This window comes from Lingula anatina, chromosome 1 (genome assembly GCF_051362555.1).
Source record: "Lingula anatina isolate TDL-2025a chromosome 1, LinAna3.0, whole genome shotgun sequence".
NCBI lineage: Eukaryota > Metazoa > Brachiopoda > Lingulata > Lingulida > Lingulidae > Lingula > Lingula anatina.
Genome location: NC_141767.1, coordinates 53802345 through 53828873, shown reverse-complemented (window position 1 = coordinate 53828873; position 26529 = coordinate 53802345). Strand labels below are relative to the sequence as shown.

Genomic DNA, 26529 nt, shown 5'->3' with positions numbered 1-26529 from the left:
AAAAGATTAAAGGACAGCAGGCTGCAAAGGGACTATGGCCTTTTTCATCGAGAGTGGATTTTACAGTATTGAAATACTTAGAGATATTGATAACTTGATAGCCAGACTATTACCTAAGAGAGTCGCCTAAGTAGAACATTGTTAAACACAGCCAGCTAGCTGGATTTATTTTGAATGGTACATTACCTTGTAGAAATCTGGCAAAACAGTTGGAAGCAAACTTCTGAAAGAGAGTACCCCCCCCCCCCCCCCCCCAACTACTGTAGGGTAATTGCATGTTAGGCCAGTATAAATTTTTTAATATCTATATCTATTTATCTATCTACACACACACACACACACACACACACACACACACACACACACACACTGCTTATTGAAAATGACCTATGACGATATCTCATATTAACCACCTAATATGTGATATAGTAAGTTAATTAGTAACCCCAGTGTAGAAGCTCAAAGTGTATGTTGGAGAGGTGTGTTATCATGCTGTGATGAGCAAATATAGGATGACACTGTATCAACTATGTTGACTTTACAGAAGAGATGGCACGGGATCAGTAAGGAGTTTCTTCAGTCACAGTTTAAATTACTGATACATGTTGAAAAGGAGTCACAATTTGTTGGATAACAGGTGAAGTAATTTATCTGTTCAGACCGTGCTTTCTGCAGATATATATGTGTTCTGTCTTCTACAATGGAGTGTTGGTGTAGTATACGGTGGAGGCAGAGCTTCATGCTACTAGCTGTGTTCATGTTATGGTTTAGCAGTGGGGCATGTCAAGGTTAGTACTATTATCTTTAACATGATATCAAAAATAATTAAAGGGACAGTACATGAATATTTTGTGGCTATAAATCTTCTACATAGACTGTTTGTTGAATTTTTCAAAACCCTGAACTCCATACTCCTGCTGAAAAATACATTTTGACATGAAGTGAGATTGGTCTGCAGGTGCTATCCCCAGTAGATGATTCTTAAAGACCCCAGGAAATTTTTGCTACCTGTAATTTTTTTTCATCAAAATCATAAATACTCACTTCAACTAACTGTTTGTTATTAACCCATTATAAAATGGGAGAAATGTTTCTAAGAGTAGTTAGTTCACAGATAATTTAACGACTTGTAGCTTACAAAGGAAAACTTTTCGCAGACAAAGCAGACAAAGTATTTTTTTTTTGGGGGGGGGGGGAGGGGGGGGGAGGGGTAGATAGTGAACTTTGCCAGGGGATGGGAGTGGAGTTTACATAGTAAAGATGTGACATGATGTTTTACTGCTAGGTTTGACAATTATATGGAAAGTTCCTAATGCCTTTAGCACAGATACAGTGTGACACCCCTTGCAGGTAACACTAATGTAAGATTAGATGTGGGGAGTTGTATCTGCTGTCTGACATTTGATATGGCATTGTTTACTTACACTTAAACTGAACAAGTGGAATGCAATATGCTGCAAAAATACAACTTTAGTGGGAGAAAGTTGTTCTATTTTTTGTTTTGATTTTGATGTTAATATCAGATAAATGGGGATTGCTGTTATGAATTGTGGAGTACAAATATGTGTTTGTCTTTGATGAGATAACACTAAGCTTCTTTGTAAACAATGGTTCAAATTGTCATCATGTCTATCTCTGGGCCACAGAAGACTACTATGAAAGTGGTAATGACTTGGATTTTGTGTTTAAGGGACCATTCCCATACCCTATCATACTAACTGTGCATCAATCTATCTCTAGATTGCAATCAACTTAAGCAATTATTGCTACATTGCAATCAACTTAAGCGGGTTACCAGTAGATGTCTGACATTCCTATTGAAGCGGCTAGGGAGTAATTTATTATCATTTAGCAGCTTCAGTAGGCGTGCCAGACATCTAAGCCACTTGAGCTGAAAGCAATTTAGCAAGAAAACTCCTTGGAGATGGATCGATCCTGTTAGATTGATCTAAGGATGGGAACTCAGTATAATTATAAGTTGGCAAGGCATCTTTGATGGTGATAAACACTGTAGGATTATTTAACACTGCTTTATGTTATTTATGCACAAAAAAACTTTAACAGTTTAGGTAACAAATTGGCAAAAATGAAGTGCAGAATCGTGACTTCACTTGAAAATGAAGTGGTATTTAATTTTCCCTCTTATCAGGTTTTCTAGATTTCTTATTGAAGTCCAGCCACCACTACATGTATATATCAGTTGTTTAAGTGGTGGTTTTCTCAATTGCAGGGTTAGGTGTTATTTACATATTTCAAACAAGCTGTAAAGATCTATAATCTTGTTACTTTATTTTCAGTGCAAAACCCAATTAATTGTGATTTTGAAAGTGGCACTTGCAATTGGATCCAGGATACTTCTGACAATTTTGATTGGAGCAGAAACAAGGGAGACACACCTACCATGATCTCAGGCCCACCTACTGATCATACCAAGAAAACTAAATGTAGGTTCTTATTAAGAAAATATAAATCTGAACATTAGTGTCATCTGTGCATATGTAAAAATGACTAATTACACAAGTACAAGTTTCATAAATAATACGTTGCATCTTGGACAAGTAAAATGTTTTATTCGGTCCAAGATGCTGCAATTTTTTTCAAGATAGCATGCAGACATAAAAAATGTTTCTGAAAATTGCTGGTTTACATATTTCAAATGTAACTTATGCTGTCTTAGTATAAGTTCATTGGTGGTGTGGAATTATGTTGTACACTGCATACATAACCTGGACGCGCAGAAAAAAAGGGCGGGGGGGGGGGGGGGGGGGCTATTCTGCTTTACTTCAGGCAGTGTTCACTATGAGACTGATACCCTAAAATTGTCTTATGTCACAACCAGACAAAAACATTAGACGAGAATTGCAGACCCAGGATTTTGCTTGGTAGTAAGGTGTAGGTGTCACTTAGGTTGTTTATCTGAATTGCTCTATGTGTCATGTTTACTTGTAGTAACAAATTTAATTCAGGAAAGCAAGCTGGAGTGGAGATTGGAGGGGGTCAGCCAATGATAAGGACTCCTTCCATTATTGTACATCACATGTACAAACACATCTTTCTAGGAAATTTTATTGATTGATTTTATTTGAGAATATTGCTATTTTTTTTTAAATCACAATCTTTGAAAATAATTTTTGATTTTTAAAATGTATCTTGATAAGTGTATTTTTGTGTACTTGTATTTGTGTAAAGTACACTAAACACTTTAAAACGGATTTAAGACTTTTAACAAATATATTGTTATTATTATATTATGCTTAGCCATTTATTTCTCTGATGAAAGTGGGATCATTTGTGATTTAAATTAATCCTGGTGTAAAAAGAGCCTGCACCACTTTTTTAAAGGAAGTTGCTCTGAAAATTATAGTAACAAGTATACATCTGATAACAATGATATCTTGCTTTTTGTCATTTATTCAAGTCGATTTTCCATTTACTTACTAAATTACATGTTATACTGTGGCTCCAGAGATTAGGATATGTGCAATTTTTTATCAAAATTATCCTACATTGATTCCAGTGCTCAATATCTTTTTTGGTTTTGATATTGGCACTAGATGGATGGCAAAGATATCAAAATGTTGAAAGTTATCTGCATTAAAATGATAATAACCACTAAAATCAGCGTTGCTTGGTCACTCAATAGATATAAATTGGTTTCATAATTACTGTATTCTCAGGTCTTCAGTTTTCTCTCACTTAAAACTCAAAGATAATCTCTAACAGAAATCTTTTTATTTTCTTCAGATGGATATTATATGTACATTGATAGCAGGGATGGGTTATATCCACAGGATGTTGCTAGGCTTCTATCGCAACCAATGACAGTGACAGGGAATAAAACCTTTTCAGTTTGGATACACAAGAATGGTAAAGGAAATGTGACATTATACATTCAGTATTTGAACGACACCAGACGAGCGTTATGGCACTACACAAATAATACAGGGGATAGTTGGATACAAATGAAACAAGGTCTACCTGAGGGTTCATACAGGGTGAGCTATCAAGGAAAACTCTCTGTTTAAATACTCCCTTTCAAAATCATTCATAGATTCAATTTATTTGATGTTGGATTTTCATTTCCAGCATATTTTTGTCAAAACCTTACGTTGCTGTCAATTTTTAAATTCTGATGTGTCTTAATGATAAGTCAACCCAAGATTTAACAGAACATTTGACTGAAAAACTTGTTTTGTATCTTGCAGTTATCCATTGAGGGAAATACTTTGAATGGGCTTAGAGAAGGGGACACTGCAATTGATGACACTGCTCTATTAGATGAATTTGTCTGTAAGAATTATAATTCACTGAACATTACATTATTTCTTTCCCAAATATACCACTCAAAAAGTAAGATTTTGTATAAGCCAATTTCATAAGACATCCCATCTTTGAGAATGAGCACACAAGCTAGTACACACTAATTTCATGGGACTCTCACTGAATGCAATCAGGTTAACAGACTAAGGCCGCATTCACATCGAGTTGAGCCATGGCTCTACAAAGCCACGACCTAAATATGGCGGACGTACTTGAAAGGAAAACCGCCTAATCTTTTAATAGTCTGTCCACCTCTCACACACCTCCGCATGTGTCATCCCAATGGAGCCGAGATTTAATGACTCTACCCCCGCAGGGACGACGCCATGTAGAGCCATGGCTCAACTCGATGTGAATGCGGCCTAATTATTACGACTCACCTTGTTTCCAATGTACTCGTATAACCATCATGGATTACAATTCTTTGTATGAAAGTCATATTTCATGATAAATACATAGTAAACAACTCATTGAAATATCATAAATTCATTTCACCACCAGAACAGTGGTTATTGCAGTTATTCTGGAATTTGTGTTTGCCATAAGACCACGTGGAACTTCATAGATGGCTATACCCCTTTAATAAACTTTTAAGAGATTATTACAAAAAAAAAAAAAAAAAAAAAAATTTAGGGAAAAACTTGAACTAACTTTGAATGTAGGAATGGATTCACTAACCATTCTTCAATATAGGAAAATCATAGTTTACCCTAGGAAAAATCAGTTTTTGCCACTTTATCACTTTAACTCTATTCTGCTTAATAGTAGGCTTGTTAAGAACCAAAAAATGGCCAAACGCTGCATTTTGTAGTACAAATGTCTAACTTGGCATAAATGTTCCTTGGGCCAAAAGAAAATTTTTTATCCAAAGAGACGCCCTCTATCGATACATTAATTAGCATAAATTATGCAAATTATGTGCCAAAATATATAATATTTCATATTTCCATTAATTTTTGGCCTAGAAACATGTATAGATTATCAAACCTGACTAAATTAGGGACAAGGAACCCATTTTTGATCATTTGGAAGCAATTGGTGGCCATTATGTGCCTCAAATCCAAGATGGCCGCCACCCGCCATTTTGAAAGTGGACATAATTTTGCTATTTTATGTTGAATTTTGAAGCGTTTGGTCTATATATACTTGATATATATATCGATTCCTACTATTTTGGGGGTGAAAAAGTCTTTTTGATATTGTTTTGGTGATAGTAGGTGACTTGAAGGGACAAAGAGGGTGTTTTAAGTGCCTACCAAGATATGTGTGAACGCTGCAAAACCATGGATATTGATAACCCGTATTCAAATACATCTCAATGCGATTTTTTGTTATATACCATCGCTACTGGACTATATAATGAGCAAAAAAAAACAATTTTTTATCATTATGGAGGCTATTGGTGGCCGTTTTATCCCTCAAATCCAAGATGGCCGCCAAAAACCATTTTGATCTTGAGCATAATTCGCTATTTTGAAACTATATGTATTACATCTTTGTAAATGAGTAATACGTCGTTTTATATTATTTTCTGGTGCAGAATACATTATCTGTTTCATAAAATGTGAGTACAAACTATTTTATTCTCCAAAACGAATATGCATGTAGGCTTAAGTCGTCAAATAGACTTACATGTGCCATGTAGTCTAGTTAGTACAAAATGTTTTATAAAATCATAAAGAGCTTGAAACAAGTGTAAGAGACCAAAATGGCTTAATTAAAGGTAAAGAACACATACTTGGTGCTTTGGAGACAATTGGAAGCCATTTTGATCCTCAAATCCAAAATGGCCGCCAGTCACAATTTTGAAATACGGATAAGGCATAACTCATCAATTTGAAGCTATTGCTCTTACACTAGCATGTTATACATCGTTTCTTATCATTTGGGTTGTAGAAGTCATGTGTCTTATCTCTTCTGAGATATAATACAAAAAGAAAATATTAAAAGGCTCCAACACCAATACAGGCTTACGTCTTCACCTTCGCTTGTATACGTCTTGAAGTCAAATTTGTGCAAAAATATGTTATATAACAATTTTAAAATGGTTTTGCCAGACATAGATTAAGTGCAAGAGACCAGCACAGTGGATTCAACTTTATGGTGACTACTTTTAGCTATTCTGTTGTTCATATCCAAGAGCCTGTCTCTATTTTAAGATTATGGCATAATTTACCTTTTTTGAGCTGTTGGACTTACATATGATCGTAATACATCAATTATTACTATTTTGGAAGTACATAATTAATTTCTGGTGTAACTCTGGTGACAGAGGATAATAAAAAAGGCATAAGGTCTTTTAAGACGATTCCAAGATGAATATTCCTGTAGTTGTCATATACTGTAGATGTTTTGTGCTTGTTTGTCCATTGGAAACAATGAGAACTATGTAGTCGCCTTATGGATTTCTATTGGTAGTGAGATGACTTGTCTGGCCAAATCATGCTAGGAATGATCACTGGCACTGTCAACTAGGAAAAGAGGCTGCTTCCTCGACTTCTTTGCTTTATCCCTCTTACCTTCCTGCGCAGCTGCTGCTTTCTAGTTGGTTTTGCAGATTCGTTCTTTTGTGTAAAGATACCACTTTCCTCTGATGCGACATGTTCTCATGCATTAATGTTTCTCTGGAAACTGGATTCTAATATATTGTTTGGCTGTTTCTCATAGGACACTGACAAAACCTCAATTCTTACTAGCTGTTGTCTTATTGGCCTACCAGAGCTGATCATGCATGTTTATTTTTGCTGTGCTGCTGGATGATTTTGCAGACAAGATCTAGAGCTATTTCAAAGCAAAGTCCATTTACTTGTCTTTCACGGACATTTACGCATCAACACAACCAAGTTCCATAGTATTATAAGACGACACATTTTTCACCCTTCAAATCTTCTGGGCTATATTTAACGTGCGAATGCAAGCCCCAGTGACTGGGACATAAATGTGCATGTGGCTTTTTGGTTCACATTGACCAGTAAAAGATTAATAATATAATACCACTATGTATATATATTTATTGCTTTCCTTTGAGTATTCAGTATCTTTTAGTGGATGGTCACTTAAGATAAATCTAGATGATATATTTGAGCATGTGGTTTGGGTTCCACATTTTTGTAACAGACTCAACAAAACTCATCTTGGAATTTATTTTACAACCTTATATTACCTTTTTATTATCTTCTGTCACCAAATTAGCACTGGAAAATTACTTTTGAGCCCCAAGAATAGTGCCATTTTACCTAATACAAGCGAATGAGGGTCCCACAGTTCAAAGATTATAAATAACACCAAATTATTAAAATAGCGGCAAGCAACCATCACTTGGTTTTGATCAAAATAATGGCTAACAATTTTCCTCATGCGGTCAAAGATGTATTCTTTTGCTTTAATTCAGCCATTCTGTTTGCTGACACTTGTTTTATAGATCGGCAAAAGCATTTTTGTACTAATTGGATTACTCATTGTACAATGTACATATAAACTGCAGGTCCATGTAGCAACTGAATCCTATATTTATTTGGAGGCTTATAAAAGTTTCTATTTACATTTTATGAAACCGAAAATGCATTCTGCTCCAGGAAATAATCAAAAATGACGTATGGCACGCTTATGAAGGTGTGATAGTTTCAAAATGGTGAATAATGTTCAATTTGAAAATAGTGTATGAGGGCCATCTTGGATTTGAGGCACAAATTTTAAGAAACAAATAATGTATTCTGCACCAGAAAATAATATAAAACGACGTATTACTCATTTACAAAGATGTAGTACATGTAGTTTCAAAATAGCGAATTATGCTCATGTTCAAAATGGTTTTGGCGGCCATCTTGGATTTGAGGGATAAAACGGCCACCAATGGCCTCCACAATGGTAAAAGTGTGGGTTTTTTTTAGCTCATAATATAGTCCAATAGCAATGGTATATAACAAAAAATTGCATTGAGATATATTTGAATACGGGTTATCAACATCCATGGTTTTGCAGTGTTCACACATATGTGGTAAGCACTTAAAACACCCTCTTTGTCCATTCAAATCACCTACTATCACCAAAACAATATCAAAAATGACTTTTTCACACCCAAAATAGTAGGAATCGATATTTATATCAAATATATATAGACCAAACGCTTCAAAATTCAACATAAAATAGCAAAATTATGTCCACTTTCAAAATGGCGGGTGGCGGCCATCTTGGATTTGAGGCACAAAATGGCCACCAATTGCTTCCAAATGATCAAAAATGGGTTCCTTGTCCCTAATTTAGTCAGGTTTGATAATCTATAAATGTTTCTAGGCCAAAAATTAATGGAAATATGAAATATTATATATTTTGGCACCTAATTTGCATAATTAATGCTAATTAATGTATCGATAGAGGGCGTCTCTTTGGATAAAAAATTTTCTTTTGGCCCAAGGAACATTTATGCCAAGTTAGACATTTGTACTATAAAATGCAGCGTTTGACCTCTTAACAAGCCTACTATAAGGCCAGAAGGAGCTGTGTTAGTCTGGTATGATTGCATTCAGCCAGATTCCACATGGAGTATGTGTGCACTAACTCATTCTGAACAACCCCTTTGACAGGCACATTGGACATGATCAAAGAGAGTTCATGAAAGACAACTTATGTTCACTACTGACCCATAGTACATGAAGGGCCTGATAGGAAGTCAGATGTGTCTTAGCTTAATGTTTATGGGGTTAAGTACTTAAGGAAATTAAGACATTTTTTCTGAGGCAAATTCAGCACTTTGTATAAGTGGGCGTGGAGTGTGCTTGCAAAGAACTGCATTAGCATAACCATCTGCTAACATTCAATAAATTTGGATTTTGTGCTTGAAATCAAGCAATCCCTGGCCAGCAGATTGCAATTTCTTACTAAAAAAATGGCATAAAACAGAAATGATTATTCAGTGTCTGTTTATATTTTTAGCAGAGACAACTCCACGTACAACCCCAAGTACTTCTGCACCACTTCCTGCCACTGCAGACTGCCATTTTGACCAGAACTATTGCAACTATAACTTGGACATATCTGACCATGGCTTCACATGGGTTAGGAAAAAAGGATCAACTGACACTTGGTGGACAGGACCAAGAGGAGACCATACCACTGGATCTGGTAATTCTTTTCAACATTTAACCTGTTGCAAAACTTTTATTTAGACTGATATTGTCTAAAATTAGCTAAGTAAAAATATAGCCTTTTAGCTTGTGTAGTAGAGAAGTCAATGAACGATCATTTGATATGGTTTTAAAAAAAACTCTTTTGATTGTAGGTTACTTCATGTATTTGGAATCCAGTAAAATGCCGGTGGGAGAAAAAATCTACATGTCTACTCCATACCTTGCACCCACTTCTGGCACCTGCCTCTCTGTTTGGTACCACATGAGAGGAAGACACATTGGGGCACTGAATGTCTATATCCAGAAAGGGGGTGACCCAGGGGCACCTGTTTTCTCTAGACAGGGTGATCAGGGAGCTAACTGGTATCAAGCTAAAGTGAATATTGAGTCAAGCACTCCATACCAGGTACTTTATATAGTAACAAAGGAATAGACCCTGTGAAGGTTATAGTGCATAATAAGAATAGTCTTGCTTTTCCTTGTTGTCATTCATAGACTTTCTCTGGGATCTTGTTTAAATCCAAGACCCAATATTTAAGTTTTAATGTAACATCTTTATACTTAAGAAGGTTTTTAAGATAAAAAGAGGAACATAGATACATATAAAGTGATGAAGTTGCAGACCAGTCATGCAGTCATCTGTGAATACATGTAATAGGTACTTTTAGTTTGAGACAGCTGCATGGTATAACTGGCAACATTAACACAAATGTAACTTAATTGTATTTAACTTACAGATGGTATTTGAAGCAGAACGAGGAAGTGGTGGGGATCAGGGAGACATAGCTTTAGATGATGTGGTGTTTTCACCAGTAAAATGTGAGTTTTAAAGGATTGAAAAAAATTAGATTCTTTACATTTATATACAGGGTATCTATTCCTCGCAGCACAGGTATCAAATGTTTGCACATGAGCAGTAAGTTTTCATAGTGCTAGATTGTACAGTCATATCACCCCAAGGGAATCTCTTTCTATCTTTCTCCCTTCCCCCATCCTCCCCCCCATCAACTGACCTTTTAATTTTAACAAGAAGAGAAAGAATTTTCGAAAAGAATTTAACTTTGAATCATGTAGATATTAGTACTTATCTACCCACTTGGAAACTTCAGCACACTGCTTTTATTTCTAGTAAAGATGCCTTTTCTGAAAATGTAAAACTTCAAATTATTAAGAAATAAGTATTTAATTTACCCATTTGGAAATTTCAGCACACTTGTATCATACTGTGAATACGATCATCATCCTTATCATCATTATGATATTCAGTTTTTCAGGTCTCCAGTCCTGAACGAACTGGGTTGGACCTTTTCCCACATTTGGCTCTCCTCCATTCTTGTCTGTTACTCTGATACAGTATCAGATATCATGGACACTGTGCATATTAACACAATTGCACATACAGTGTAGTTTGAAACTGCCTGCAATCATATATATTTACTATGTTTTAGGTCCAGATCCAACAAAACCAACTTCCCCAGCTTTGCTGACTCTGAACTGTACATTTGACTCTGATATGTGTGGGTTCACCTCACTGAATAGGCCATCACTTTCAATCCATTGGTCCAGGACAGAGAGTCATGCCTTAGGAGGGGAAGGGGCCATTGTTGATCACACATCAGGGAAAGGTAGGAGGTTTATAGAATGTGAAGTATATGTATATAACATATGATAATTGTTACTAATTCACACTTATTTGAGCTTTTTGTAACTTTTAAAAACAATCAGTATATATTTATTTTTAGATACATTACTTGTCTCCTCAAAGCATGATATTTTATGAAAAGACAAAAATTGAAAAAAAATTTTAAAAATTTTCTGATGGCCATGTAAAATATATTTTGTATTTGGCAGCATAAATATTTATATGGCATTAAGCAGCGACAGTAGATTTAGTCCCACCCTTCTCTGTTTTCAGGTTTCTTCCTCATTGCTGATGCTGGCAAAGTGACCATGCCAGGAGAGGGCGCTGTAGTGTCCCCAGTTCTGAAAGCCAACCACATCTGCCTTCAGTTTTATTATAGTATCTATGGCACTTCAGCACAGAGTCTGGTGGTGCTGCAAAATGGACCTGATGGTGAGGGAGACAAGCGCTGGGAACATGACAGCAACATGGAGAAGACTGGAGCATGGAGGCTGCAATACGTCCAAATGAAATCTAGAACTGACTTTCAGGTACCACTTAACATTTGTACGCTACATGCCTATCAACAAATGTCCTCAACTGAATTCTGAGCCAAGATGAAGAATGAATTGATCACTTTCCATTTTCTATCCTGCTAGTATTACTAGTATTACTTAGTGCAAAAGCTTAAAGTGTCATGCATCAGAGGCAAGAAAGGTTTAGCTGTAGAAGTTTTTTGATTTAAAAGTGTTTCTTTATATTTTGGAAATAAATTTTTGTGCTGTGTGTTTGTGGCCTACAGGTTTATTGGTTGATAGATCAAAAGACAAGACTAGTAATAATTTAGTCTGGAAAGGTTCAGCAATTTGAGACTAGTATGTGCTTAATACAATGCGCAGTTCTTTAAAGATTATTTGTGTTTAGAGAACTTGTCAATGTGTGCATATTCAATCTTTTTTTCTTTTTATCAGTTCACATTTGAAACCCTGCGTGGACCGCTTGGAGAAGGGTTCATTGCTATAGATGATGTCTTAACAACAGAAGGAAATTGTGAGTTTTAATGGTGATTTCTACAGTAGTTTGTTTTTAACCTTTTTCATTTAATTCATAGCAGCATTGTATATCTTATTTTAAATTCATATTCTCTTTGTGGAGACTAAACAATTGAGTCAGAATATTGATAGAACCTTGTGTTTATTTTATTTTATTTCAAGTTTTAGAACCGCTACTTAACTGCATTGTGTTTATCGTTTGAAGTCCTAAATTTTATATTTTAATGTGATGATTCAGTACCTTTCTACATGGTAGTTTAACCTGATAGTATGTGAGACGTGTTCTAATGAAATATATATCACAGTACTACATCTGTGTCAGTCACAGACAAATGATATTAACAAAGTTACCAGGGACTCCATTCTTTGTTATTTGTAAATTACATTTTCGTGGAACTTCACAAAAATGTCTGATTTATTTTATATATATGTCAGTACAATGGTCTCAAATTGTTGATAATAAGTCCCTTGGGCACATGTCAGTTTCTGAAACAGAGGATCAGAAAAACTAGTCATAGGAATTGTAGGCTTGAATAAAGACTTGATCTGTTTCACATGCCAGGTCCAGCCCTTACCACACCCAGCCAGGCCTCCACTCCAACTCCTAGTCCTATGTACCCAGTCTTCAGTTGTGACTTCACCAAAGATATGTGTGGTTTGACTGAGGACCCGTCAGTCAAGGAGTCCAGTCTGTACTGGAGGAGAGGTTCTGGGCTCTCTGTACAGTACTTCACACCAGGATCATCTAGTCCTAAACAGGAGGTGCTGCGTGGTAAATTTGTTTTCCATTCTTCCTTCTGCTCTAGAATTAAGGATTTTTTTATTAAATTGATGATGTGCAATTTTTCAAAGAGTTTTTTTTTGAATTTGCAATTTAATTCCATTTAAAGGTAATTTCATCTACTTCAACGAAAGCACGGGCAAGGAGGTAGCAAGAATTGGATCTCCTTCATTCAAGGCTGGAGGGACCTTCGAGTTGGAATTTAGCTACAGAATCTTACAGCAGGAGGCCAACATCTCCACAGAGTTCTCTGTACTTGTCAAGGAGGGTCTTGGTGTTGCACATGCTAAATGGAAGATTCACTACGCTTCAGATACTTTGAGGAAAGGGGCTGTGAAGTTCACACCAAATGAAGATTTTATAGTATGTTATAGTAACAGTTATTATTCAAAGCACAGAGCAAAGACAGACTTGTAGGTGGACACTCATCAATGGATTCAACTGAAACATCATGAGCTTATTTTAAGCTTTTTATAAATACTGTTCTCTGTACCTCCTTTAATACAGGTGAAAAAAACATGGGTAATTCGCAAAATACAAAACTCAGAAATGTGTAATTGGCAAAATTATTTCATTTTTAACATAATTTTCATTAAAGTGGTTGACAGACAGGTTTTTATTCTTTTTTTCAGATTATATTTGAAGTCAGTCACAATGACCCAAGAGGTTTTGTTTTATTGGCTAATATAAAGTTGATAGGTAAATATCATTTATAAACAAAATTGAAATATGAAGCAATTAAACATTTGATATAATATCACATTTTCATAAACTCTGTGAAGAATAATTAAATGCAACGTCTTAAGTATTTTAATACCTTTAAAAAGTAACTTTCCATTTTATCAAATCTGCACAAAAAACAGTTGCAATACTATTTAACCTACTATGAAAAAACTCAAATTAATCAGGTTAAATACGAATATGTCCTCCCAACTATTTTCTTTTTTAGGTTCTGTTCAGTCTCCAACAGCAATAGTTCCTCTCCACCCCAGCACATTGAGCTGTACATTTGATAAAGGTGTATGTGGCTTTACTCAGGACCCATCCACTAAAACACCTAGGCTCTTCTGGAAAAGAGCAGGAAACCTGACTCTGGTCTACTTGCCTCAACCATTGCAGGACCACACATCTGGGAATGGTGTTTATTTTTCACAGTATTTTATTTAACATAATGTAAAGATACTCTTGGATATTTGAAGATGAGCACTTCAGTGGGAAATACATATTAAGATTAAGAAATAATTAAAATAAATTTTTTTATTATAACATAAATAATTGTGATTTTACTCACAAAAGTAAGATTCATATATGAATTAATATCCACAAACATGCTTTTCTATGCAGGCGATTTTATGTACTTTGGGGAAGCTATAACTAAAGAACAAGCACGGCTGCTGTCACCTACTATGAAGACAGTGGGAACAGTTCATCTGGAATTCTACTACAGGTTGATCCAGAATAAACAGTCAGCTGAGTTCTCAGTTCTGGTGAAGGAAGGTGTCAGTGATGAACATTCAGTCTGGAAGGCGAAGAATGTGGATGAGCAGTGGCAGAAAGGAGTTGTGGATTATAGTCCTACAGAAAATGATGTATACACAGTATGTAAATATACAGTAACTATTGTATGTATTTAGATGATGTGCTCATTGGATGTTATTAAAGAATTAATAATATTGGAGGGGGGGGGAGAGAGAGAGAGAGAGAGAGAGAGAGATTCAATGTAAATGACTGAAAATAGCTTTCATTATATATTTTCAGATTATTTTCCAAGTGACTGAAAATCCATACCAGGGACTTGTTATTTTGGATGATGTGACACTGACAGGTATGTTTTCTGCTGGGTGTTTTATTTTATATTACTATGATGTAACAGTAATCCAGTACAAATTGACTCAACATTATCTTGATGATTTATTTAATCATATCTGTTTCTAAGTGAAAGTCCTACAGTATTTGCATTTGTTTATTGGACTTGAATGCTTGGTATGAAAATTCATTCACATGGCATCAATAAGTGTTTCATGTGATTTGACCTTTAAAGTTACATATAAATTTTTTTTAATTTTAAAATTCAAAAACATTTTAACATATTAATTTTGTGAGGACAGTGTTTCCTTGTTTATCTTCAATGCCATGTAAGAAACATTGTTGCAACAGTAACTATAAAATGATGCTCCTACTGGTTAAAACTCTAGCTTCCAATGGAACAACTTCTCCCACACCTGGAATACCTCAGGTTAACTTTGTTTGTGACTTTGACACTGATTGGTGTGGGCTACAGCAGGATTCTGGAGAGAGTAGCTCTGATGTCTGGCAGAGAGGGAGGGTGAGCCCAACTGGTGACCATACCACTGGAGAAGGTGGGGATAATGAACATTTGAATATGTGTTAATGTGTCTAATTTTGGATTAGCAATTTGGAATGTCATTAATCATGTTGATATTTCAATTTTTATGAAATGCTGCCCTTCATGCTGTCCTTCATGTGAATATTATGTATGCCATATGGTTTATGTATGATTTTGTAATATTATACATATTTTATTCAGGACTATGAGAACATCACATCTATAGGTCCCTAACCCTAACCCTAACCCTAACCCAGTAAGTTATCGTGTCAAGAACCACAAACAGAAATAAATTTTGTGATTTTACTGGTCATTTTAACACAAAACCATACGTTATTCTCACTGTTACTTTTCAGGTCAATCTGTTTATTTTGACCCCAGTAAAGCCAAGGAGAAAACAAAATACAGCCTGGTCACCCCCATGATTCAAGTGACTGGTACATCAATGTGTTTGGATATATTTCTACAGGGAGAACTGGCAGTGCTTAATTTGATAGTCAAAGAGAATGAGAAAGAGGAGTTGTTATCACCACTGCAGGCCAGGGGTGGGGATTGGCAAAGATTTTCAGTTTCTTTCAAGCCAAAGAGCAGTGTTTTTCAGGTAAAATGCAATTATCAGTATTTAATTAGCTTTGCCAACTAAACAGAAAAAAAATTATGTTTTTTTAAAATTTGGTGTACATCAGATGCAAGAGAATTAATTTGCTGGCCTCAGAAACTTTTGTGAGGTTTCACACCTGATATTTTTGCCTACGTATGTTTTTTATGATATGGGGAAAACTAACCTTGTTTCATCCATACATTTTTATTTAACATGGTTGATATAAAGTCTCACATTTCTTTCTAGTTTATCTTCGAGACCTTTGTTCCTGAAAACAGCCAACCTGGCATCCTTGCTATGGATGACATTTCTATCTCTCAAGGAGAATGTGAGATAATGTTTTTCACGATTTAAATAAAACCTGGGTTGGATTTCATTGATTCTTTTGATCAAGATGATTCTGAATACTATCTAACAAATAAGAGGATAATTCAATAGTTTAACTCTCAAAAGAAAAAATGTTAAAATAGTGTTTTGATGGAAAGATCCCAAATACAGTAATATCAATATGAGTATATTTTGTTATTATAATTTAATATTTAAACATATTGTGTATGCCAATAATATATTTTCTTCAAACATTACATTAAAGGAATAACACATTTTAAAATCATATTTAAGATAACAGTATTATTTGATTACACTGTCACCATATCATTCTTCCTTTTCTAAATGATTGTATATATTTTCAATAATATCATATATGCATAATCTCAGGTGCTCCCTCCACCCTGAGCCCAACCACTCCTAAACCTTTACAACTGAACTGTACATTTGACAGTGGTTTGTGTCAGTATACTCAAGGAATTAACGGCCAGGATGATGACCTAGACTGGGAGATTGTGTCAGAGGCTGTGTCACAGGGAGTTACTGTGAAAGATCATACCAGTGGCTCAGGTATGTTTTTATAGAACTACATACAGTGTACCCCTCATAACCCTTCTAATCTCTAACATAAACCCTGTCGGCTGCTTCCATCTTTCCTAACAGTACCAGTACCTTACAGCCTGAATGTTTTTTTTTTGTTTTTTACTAGTTATTTTAACCTATAGGTTAATTGATGCTATGACCTTACAGTGCTGGAATATGATTTCAGATCGTTGTATATTGTATGTACTGGCTTTATGGGTTTACTGGTAAAGTCATACCAAAGACCATTTTAGAAATATACTTCCTGTCTCCTCACTAAGCGTAAGCGTGTAGCATAAAGAGAATGAAGTCATTGGTCAAGTCTTGTAACCTTCCCAGCAAGGTGAGATCCCTTAATAAGGACCAGTCATAATATTGTAAAACTGGCTGATCTCATTTATTAAAGACAGGCTATAAACCAAACTTTTACCTTTACTTTATATTAATCATTCAATATTTTGTGTTTCTAGGAAATTTTGTATTCCTGAATAATTCCTGGGCTGAACATGATCTGCGTGGTGCATTTCTTCTGTCTCCATTGATATTGAATGTCCCTCAGCAGGCCTATTGCTTCAGTTTCTGGTACTTCTTAACCCCAAATACTAATCCTTTGATTGTATTTGTGACTGCGGCTGATGAAGTGAGACTCACTAACAGAGTGTGGATGTCTTCTTTTTTGGATGATAAACCTCAGTGGCAAAAACAGGAGATTCATGTGGTGAACAGAAATGGGTTCCAGGTGAAACAACTTTTTTCATATTTATTTTTGATTCAACATTTTAGGTTTCTCAACTTACATACATGCAGGTTTTTAATCAGAATATTCTCCAATGTGATCTAGAATGGGATCATGAGATTGTACATAGCTTAGTATGAATTTCTTTTCAAAAATTTGAACTAACATTACCTTAAATTAAAGAAAATTGCTTTTTCCAGGTGGCATTTATGGGAGAGGTTACTGCCAACATTGACAATGGAGCTGTCATAATGGCATTGGATGATTTTTCAATACAACCAGGGAATTGCTCAGGTTAAAAACTTAGCTTATAGCATAAATTAAAATATATTTCTGTTAGGACAGTGTATTAAGCACTCATTGTAAATTTAAGTATGTGCAGTAATACTTTATACTAAGTAGTAGCTGCAGAGCGTTTTGATCTATTGAATTCTAAATGTTCATTGCAGTTCCTAGATATTGTGACAGCCAGCCATGTCAGAATGGTGGAACATGTATAGAATCCGTAGGAAAAGCTCTTTGTGAATGCACAGTGTATTATACAGGCATCAATTGTGGTGATTGTAAGTACATATGCATAGTACACATGCATATAAGTGCACCTGTGCACGCAGATGTGCGCACATGTGAGCACTTCATTTAAAGAATATCAAAGTTTTGTCTTAGCTAACCATTCATGAAAAAGGAATGTATACATGTATGCGTTATATCATAGTAAAAATATTTTCTGCAGATGGTAGAAGATTTGACTGATGAAAATGTTTTTATTTAATTGCTAACAGATTTGATACAGATACTCTTTTAATGGTTGATTGCAGTTCACAGCAGCAGGGTAATGACCACTCGGCCATTTCACCTTTTTAAATGGTTCACTGTTAATCACAATGTTGCATGTCATTTCTAGACACTGTTTCTTTCTGCCAGGTTGCATATTAGACTATTATGACATCATGCATAGTGTATGTCAATATTATTTTCTATGTGTTAAATAATAAATTTGATAAATATAAACCCTATATATAAACAAGGTCTGGTCCCAGGAAAATGCCCCACATGGCCACCATCCACCACAGTGTCCAGTACTGTCCATACTCCAGGAGAGTTCAGTTGCAGCTTTACACACAACTCTCTTTGTGGATACACACAGAGTCAAGAAGATGAATTCGACTGGTCTTTTTACAGTACAGTCAACAAGTCTGCTGGCCAAGATAGTGCACATGGTAACAGTGCCCTTGCTGATAAAAACAATGCAACAATTTGTTTGTTGTATGAATGGATGAAAAATTTGGATGGATAGTAACAGATTTTGGATACATTTTGATTTACAATACCCTGTTTAAAGCAGTTGTTTTTCTGATAATCATTTTACAAAATAATACACATAAATACTAATAATACATGGAACTTGAAAGATGAACCACTCCAAAATTCTTACATGGACATGAAAATGGTGTATTTTCAAGAACACAAATTTATCACCTTTTAAACCTACTCTTTAATAAAATGTCATTCTCTTTAAACTTCAGATGACTACCTATTCATCAACGTCACTGCTGTCAAGATGAGCGATGCTCGTGCCCGTCTGCTGTCACCTCTGGTGAACTCCCCAGGCTCTCACTGCTTCATATTCTGGCATCTCCTAGATAAAGCCACTCTAGACAGCATTAATATATATATCAAGCCTTACCAGGAAGATGTTCCAGTGAACCCTGTGTATACTGTATTCTCTGTCTTTGAAGGCACTGATCTTGATTGGGAAAGGAATGAAGTCTATATAGATATGAATGGAGCATTCCAGGTATTCTATGAATGACCTATTAAGAAACTGCATGGTGATTTAAGTATAATTTTCATAGTTGAATAAGTTTACTCAAAATGGAATTTTTATGGAGTTTTTTACTATTTCAGTATTGGAGATACTGAGGTGGTGGGAAAAGGTTAAACGTACTTTTATAATAATTTGCCTGAAAATATGAACCACTGCTCAACTGTTATATAAGTTCAATAGTAAACCCCAAAAGAGGCAGACAGATTGATGTAATTTATGTTTGAAGGTTGTCATAGAAGGTGTGAAGGCAGCTGAGAAGAAAGGGATGGTGGCTATAGATGATGTTGAAATACTGCTAGGAGATTGCTCAAGTATTTTACCTTTATTCATTTTATTTCATTAGCACAAGTCAGTAGTATTTAAAAAGATTTAGAATAATGTTTTTTTTTTTTTTTTTTTTTTTTTGTTATAGAAACATTATACAGTACAGGCCAGAAACAACGTGACAATGCTAACAATGTATATATTGATCTGTAGTGTTGTTTCTAACCTTTGCTGTTTCTTATTTGAATCTATACAAATGATCCTAAAGAAGTTTAAGTCTGCTAATGGCCACACACATTTTATGTATTATTTTTACTGAAACATTCTGTTATTTTGTACTCCTTAATATCATTACTTTAAGAAATTCCAATATTTTAAGACTTTTTTGATACATTTGATTTTCAGAACCATCTCCATGTGGCAGTCAGCCCTGTAAAAATGGTGGAACATGTATTGCCAGTGCTGAGGGATTCCTATGTGAATGCATGCAGCCAAAATTTACAGGAAAAACTTGTGAAATTGGTCAGTAATTATTAACATGTACATACAAAACTATATTGATTATTTTCTTATTGATTTTGAGAATCAGCTTTTCAGAGCTATGATTTTTTTTCATAATCTTGCTTATTTAAAAAATCAAAGTTTTGTTTCCACATATGAATGATATTTTTAGACAATTAATTAGTTCTTGTTTTAGTTGCCACCACCTCTACCTTACCACCCACCACCACTGTACCACCAAGTCTGAACTGTACTTTTGACAGTGGCTCTCTCTGTGCATACCACCAAAGTGGAGAGGATGAATTTGATTGGTCTTTTTCAACCCCTGGACAAAAAGTTGTAAAACCATATAGTGATCATACCACTGGAAATGGTTGGTACTTTTTCTTGAATATTTTATCATGTGTAGTTATTGAATTATTGATATAGATGTACTTGCTGCTGTTGCTCAGCAACCCATTACTGTATAGCAACATTTATCAAATATTCCATAGTTTCTGTTAGATTGTAGAAAGTTTTTCCAAAATATAAGTATAGGTCTGTGATTTTTCACAAATTCATTTATGACAAATGCTCACATGATAATCGTTTGTTTTATTTATTTATTTTTATTTATTTATTTTTTTTGGAATGACCCTGCATTCCAGTTGCCCCCTGGAAACACTCTATAACCATTCCACTCTGACAAGTTGAGATTATAAGTGGTGAAAAGATGGTGCTGTGTACATGTAGCAAATACTCGCTGTCAGTTCTCCACAGATCTCTTGCTTGACATTTATTACCTTGAAGACAGGATTGATAAGCTATATTATTATATTTAACTGCACTTCTTTACACTGAAATGGTTGTTACTTGTTCCAGGTTCATACCTCTTCATAAACTCATCTTCAAGGAAGACGGACGACAGAGCTTTTCTGATGTCACCAGAGATTTCATCTGGTGGTGTTCATTGCTTTACCTTCTGGTTTTATCTGTCTGGTGCTGTCTCTGACACATTAAATGTCTATATGAGACCAGCAGGAGAGGAGATGCCTCGTAACCCTGTGTGGACTTCATTTTCCAGTGAAGAAAGTTCAGATTGGTGGTATGAAGAAGTTTTGTTGGATATGAACGGAGCTTTTGAGGTAAAATTTACTTCTTTTTAAAATAGACATATTTTCTATAATTTCATATAAACCCTTTCAATTGATGTACACAAAATATGGACATTTTTGATTGGCAGTTGCACCTACGTGTATACAATATGTCTTCATCCCTAGGTTGTGGTTGAAGGAGTTCGTGGTTTGAATGGTATTGGAACTGTAGCCATTGATGATATAGGACTACAGGAAGGACAGTGTCAAAGTATGTGATTTTGTTTTTAGAATGTATCAAATACATAAAAAGATATTACATTTTTTGGGCAGAAAAATATGTTTGCTTTCATTATTTTCAGTCTTAAACTGAAGAAAATTAGCTACTTAATAAGAAATATCTAGAATTCCAATGAAAGAGCATATTTACAATTAGTGTTGATTTTCAAGTATTTGTATACAATCAGCCTTTTTTTTCTTTTCTTTTTTTTTATTTAGCTTTTAAAACTGTGGACCCTTTTTTGACAATATGCTGTACTTTTTCAATAGTGTAATATTTCCCCAGGTTCTCAGTCCTGTAAGCCTGAAACATGTCAGAATGGGGGGACATGTGTGGAGACCCGGGATTCTTTCATGTGCATCTGTCTATCTGGATACCTGGGAACAAGATGCGAAAACAGTAAGTTATGTAAAGGTTTCAGGATGTGGTTACCCTTGTTTTATTATTATTATAATTATTATTATTTTTTTGTTGTTGTGGATTTTGTTGTATGAAAAGCAAACCACAGGTTTTTTTGTAAAGATTGAGATTCAATCATCTAAACTTTGATTAAACACCCCCACTCAAAACTAAATAAATTAATAAATAGATAAATAAATAAATAAATAATGGTTTGTATCCGAAGAATATTTTACGATTAAGATAATTACCAGATAATTTTATGTATTTACCAGCTCCGACCTCTCCAGGGACGACCCCATCTACCACACCAGCCACCATCATAGATGACGTGACATGTGATTTTGACCAAGGCTACTGTGGATACAAACAATTCCAGCAAGGACAAGACGAGTTTGACTGGTCATTGTCTATACCTGGAAATTCAAACATGAATCCAAGATTAGATCATTCTGGCAATGGTACTTTTTATATTGATGTGTACTTATGTTCATTTTATATAAATATAACTGCACTATAGATAATTTTTTGTGTATGATTTTGAATAAAAGATATATGACTAATACTATTTTCATATAAGCTAAAGAATTAATAAAAGGTTATGATCTAAAAATGATGAAGATAAACATTATTTATTATAATTTTGTTTGTTCCAGGTTCATATATCTATGTTAATATGTCACAAGCAAATAGTGCAGGAGACAGAGCAAAACTGATATCTCCTTTGGCTACTATCCCTGCATCTTCTCCTTCCCATTGTCTTAGTTTTTGGTATTATTTGCCTGGGACTGTCTTGGATATTTTGAATTTTTACGTGGTCAGCGCTGGTGCTCCTGTCCCCACAGATCCTGTGTGGACCCTGGTGGACGAGGGCAGAGAACAGTGGGTGTACCAGGAAATACCAATAAACAAAAATTTGGGGGATTTTCAGGTTGGTCATGTCATCCACAACTGTATTTATTTAATAGGTGATTTTACAATTATCCAATTACATCAATTGTATCATTTAGGTAATAATTGATACGTACTGTGCTTGTCAGAAAATTAATTTTGAAGATTCTACTCACCACTTTTTTCTAGATCATGTTTGAAGGTATTCGAGGGGTAAATGATGCAGGTGCTCTGGCTGTTGATGATATTGTGTTAAGGAAAGGCAACTGCACTGGTAAAGAAAATATAGATCATGCATAATTGAAGAGATAGCCAATTGCAATCAGTGTCACCTATTTCCGGAAACTGTGAATGATTAAAAAACCAATCTTCTAAATCTATTTTTGGACTCCTTGCTGATTTAGCCATGATGGTATTTACCTGAATATATTCACCTTGTGTGTTTAGACCACCTCTAAGCTAATTGTAGTCAGGCTTGTGATTGCATCAGGTCGGGTCACAGAATCAAAATCTCATTACTTACTGGTTTAGTTACAGTCACTTTACCACCACTCAGTAATTAAAGTATTGTGTAAACAAGCTCGTCAAGATTAAACTCTTCATAAAATACCTAACATTTTATTTTGTCAGTTCCAAGTCCCTGTGACAGCAACCCCTGCCTCAATGGTGCCACCTGTATAGAAAGTACAGAGTTATACGTTTGCGAATGCACACTGGGATATATTGGAATCAACTGCGGAAGAAGTAAAAAAGATCTTTCTTTAAAACAGAAATATTTTTCATTTGAAAATGTTTTAGAAAGAGACATCAGACATTTAATTAATTGATCACTTTTCATTGATGTACAGATGCATAGGTTGTAATGGGTTTTATGCAAGAAAAGCATGTGTCAGTACAGATACAAGAGAAAACTCTCCACAGCAGAAGGAAAATTTGTGGTTTGGTCACATTTGGTTTTATTTTTACACTCCATAGCACCTTTGCATGTACCACATCTTGTCTTTCAGTAATTCCTGATACAACTACAATTGTGACAACAGCCAGGGCTAGTAGTACTGTAACGAGCCCCCTAGTACCTCAAATCACATCTAGTGTTCCAGGTGGTGCCATGCTGTACTGTAACTTTGACAACACTTGGTGTGACTTCACACAAGACAAAGCTGATAATTTTGATTGGTCAATGTCATCAGGTGACAAAGATGAGGTACCTAACAAGGATCACACTTCTGGATCAGGTATTAGTAAAAAAATATATATTTCTTGAATGCTTTTTGTGCATATCTTTGGTTGCATTTGTTTTTAAGGCTCTCTTATTTTTCTTCTTGTTTAAATATATTAATTGTTCTTATTCTTAACTTGGTTTATTGTTATCCACACTCGTGGTTGCTTTTCATAAAAAACAAACGGCATGTTAATAACTTCCAACAGTGTTATTATATTTATATAACTTATTTAATAGGGAAATACATCTACATCAACACATCTAGAGCTGCAGGTGACAGTGCCAGGTTGCTCTCTCCAGTTGTTGCCTTTCAAGGGTCTCTCTGCTTGACTTTCTATTTGAATATGCAGAGTATAGGGCTCAGTGAGCTGAATATATATGTGAAGCCTTCTGGGGGACCTATTCCAATGTATCCAGAGTGGTCAGTGTCCTTCTCAGAAGGGGAGCCTGACCAGTGGGATTACAATGAGGTGAACATCAAGAGTAGAGACTCTAATCAGTTTCAGGTAGGACAAAAACATCGTTCTGCTGTTTATACTTTGTAATTCTAAGTCATTCCAAAGCTGTTAAGGCAAAAGAGTATTATGCTGATTTATTTACAGTTGAATAAAATTTTCACTTTATTAAATATAAAACCATTGTTTGGGCCCATATTAGTACAGAATTTGAAAGTGCCATTGAGCTGAATTTTTTATGAAATTTTCATTGTCATGTTTTTTCCAGATTGTTGTGGAGGGTGTCACAGGAGGAGATCAGGTGGCACTCGATGACTTGTTGATGAAAACTGGCACGTGTACTGGTGAGTATTTTTTTGTTTCTGTTAAAATAGCTTTTATTTTTGGATTCTACCTTTTGTTCAAATTTTATCATTTTGGTATTCTGCTACCTTTGATTCAGATTCTGTCATTTTGGTATTCTGCTTCCATCAGCTCTGAAACAAGATGTTAGTGTGAAAAGTAGCTTTTCAGTTCCTTACAATCTGTTGGTCAAAGCAAAACAGTGAACCATTGAAATGAAATTTTATGCTTGGATTGATATACTACTTATTTTTCAATTTCATTGTAAGAATTCAAGTTGTAATTTACTGAAATATGCATCTTTTTTGCAGAACCTCAATATTGCAAGGCTGATTCTTGTGGGGGACCCAGCCGAGGAATATGTACTGAGAGCAAAAATCAATTTTTCTGCCAGTGCAAATTTCCATATTATGGAGCAAGATGTATGCAAGGCAAGTCCAATATAATGAAGAAAAAACGTTTTTGTGGAAACACTTGTGACCATAAGTGAAGTGTTGAATTTGGTACTCATACAATCATAGTCAAGTTTATTTAATATTTTTCACAACCAGGCATTCTTGAGAAAAGACAATTTGTTTTTGCTCAATTTCATAGTTTCAGATGTATGCCCATCCTTATACATTCACGTTTGCCTTATTTAGAGTTCAAAAGCACAACCATCAGAGTTATGACTACCAAAACATCAACTATATCATCCTCAACACCAAGCCAGTCAACAGTTATGACTACCAAAACATCAACTATATCATCCTCAACAACGAGCCAGTCAACAGCATCTTCGACAGCACCAACCACGGACTCCACTACTAAGCCATCCTCTAAACCTCAAACCTTCTCGTTATCATCATCATCATCAACAAAAAAAGTGTCGTCCACAGGACTCAATACATCAGTGATAACAACAGCAGCAAGTATTTCATCACAGAAACCAAACACAACATTGCCAGATAAAGAAGGAACCAATGGGACACAGGCTGCATCAAAACATCCTCCCCAGCCCTCTAATGTTGGTGCTATAGTAGGAGCCACATTAGGTGTGGCAGGAGGACTCTTCCTGGCTGCAATAGGTGGTGTGCTTTATATTAAAAAGAATAATAAAGGTTACTTCTCCTTTATAGGAGATGATGAAACTGTGTTACAGGAAGCTATGGAAACTAGGCGTCATTCTAGTGGTCCTGCGCTTTTCGAAAATCCCTATTTTGATGAGGAAGAAAAAAGGGAAGATGCATTATATAAATGGTGACCAGAACTAGTAGGGAAAAAAGACATTTTGCTGGCATAGTTCCTTAAGCAAGTTATTGCACAAGTAATATTAAAAGCCTACAGAAATGAAAGCTAACAAGTGCCATTTTCACATTATGAGATTATCAACCAGTTAAAGATTGTGCCATATCTTTTTAGAAGAGAAAAAGATTGTTGGATTTATGCCCAACAGTTACTTACATTGAAAAACTGGCCTTACATTTAATAACTTTTAATTTATAGTATTATACTATTTATATTTACCTTCTTTTGAAACTTATCACTCATTTTGTCTTCAATTTAGATAATTTAATTGTAATTTAGTCACCCATTACATCAATTAATAACAAGTTACATTTTTCGTCTTGCCTTCAAATTTTGACATAGTAAAAATACACTTTCATCATCAAGTTACATTATCTTCTTACAGATGTTCTGTTGCTTGAAATATACAAGGTGAAATTGTCAAATATTATATGTGAAGGTAAAGGTCAAAATTCAAATTTGCTCACTATTTGCATTACACTGTTCAAAAACAT

At 35.0% G+C, this 26529-nt stretch overlaps 1 protein-coding gene and 1 long non-coding RNA gene across 2 annotated transcripts; one reads left to right on the top strand and one right to left on the bottom strand.

The window, feature by feature from the left end:
• The first annotated feature begins 384 nt into the window (after positions 1-384).
• LOC106169330 (MAM and LDL-receptor class A domain-containing protein 2-like) lies at positions 385-26528 on the top strand. The gene is made up of 40 exons (XM_013549134.2): positions 385-788; positions 2298-2444; positions 3745-3995; positions 4206-4290; positions 9253-9441; positions 9599-9852; positions 10184-10265; positions 10895-11071; positions 11362-11618; positions 12039-12117; positions 12682-12891; positions 13010-13263; positions 13533-13599; positions 13850-14038; positions 14245-14498; positions 14659-14725; positions 15096-15260; positions 15604-15848; positions 16095-16176; positions 16566-16745; positions 17228-17496; positions 17694-17787; positions 17943-18056; positions 18522-18713; positions 19020-19291; positions 19548-19632; positions 19991-20107; positions 20283-20459; positions 20948-21210; positions 21346-21430; positions 21725-21838; positions 22114-22299; positions 22495-22769; positions 22919-23003; positions 23360-23473; positions 23737-23964; positions 24189-24457; positions 24675-24750; positions 25060-25179; positions 25390-26528. The coding sequence occupies exons 1-40, from the start codon at positions 701-703 to the stop codon at positions 25989-25991; spliced, it is 7059 nt and encodes a 2352-aa protein (XP_013404588.2). The 5' UTR covers positions 385-700; the 3' UTR covers positions 25992-26528.
• Positions 13826-23333, bottom strand: LOC147764788 (uncharacterized). The gene is made up of 6 exons (XR_015332084.1): positions 22906-23333; positions 22090-22697; positions 19028-21816; positions 18506-18728; positions 14306-14419; positions 13826-13967 (listed from the first exon to the last, which is right to left on the bottom strand). It is a non-coding gene; the product is annotated as an uncharacterized LOC147764788 (long non-coding RNA).
• Position 26529: the final 1 nt, after the last annotated feature.

What these genes read in the sequence shown, in the direction of transcription:
- LOC106169330 (XM_013549134.2), top strand. Translation starts at nt 701, where the DNA reads ATGGAGTGTTGGTGTAGTATACGGTGGAGGCAGAGCTTCATGCTACTA. An exon ending in AGATCATACCAGTGGCTCAG is followed by an intron (nt 16,746 to 17,227) that starts GTATGTTTTTAT and finishes TTGTGTTTCTAG; the next exon opens with GAAATTTTGTATTCCTGAAT. An exon ending in TGGCCAAGATAGTGCACATG is followed by an intron (nt 18,714 to 19,019) that starts GTAACAGTGCCC and finishes TTTAAACTTCAG; the next exon opens with ATGACTACCTATTCATCAAC.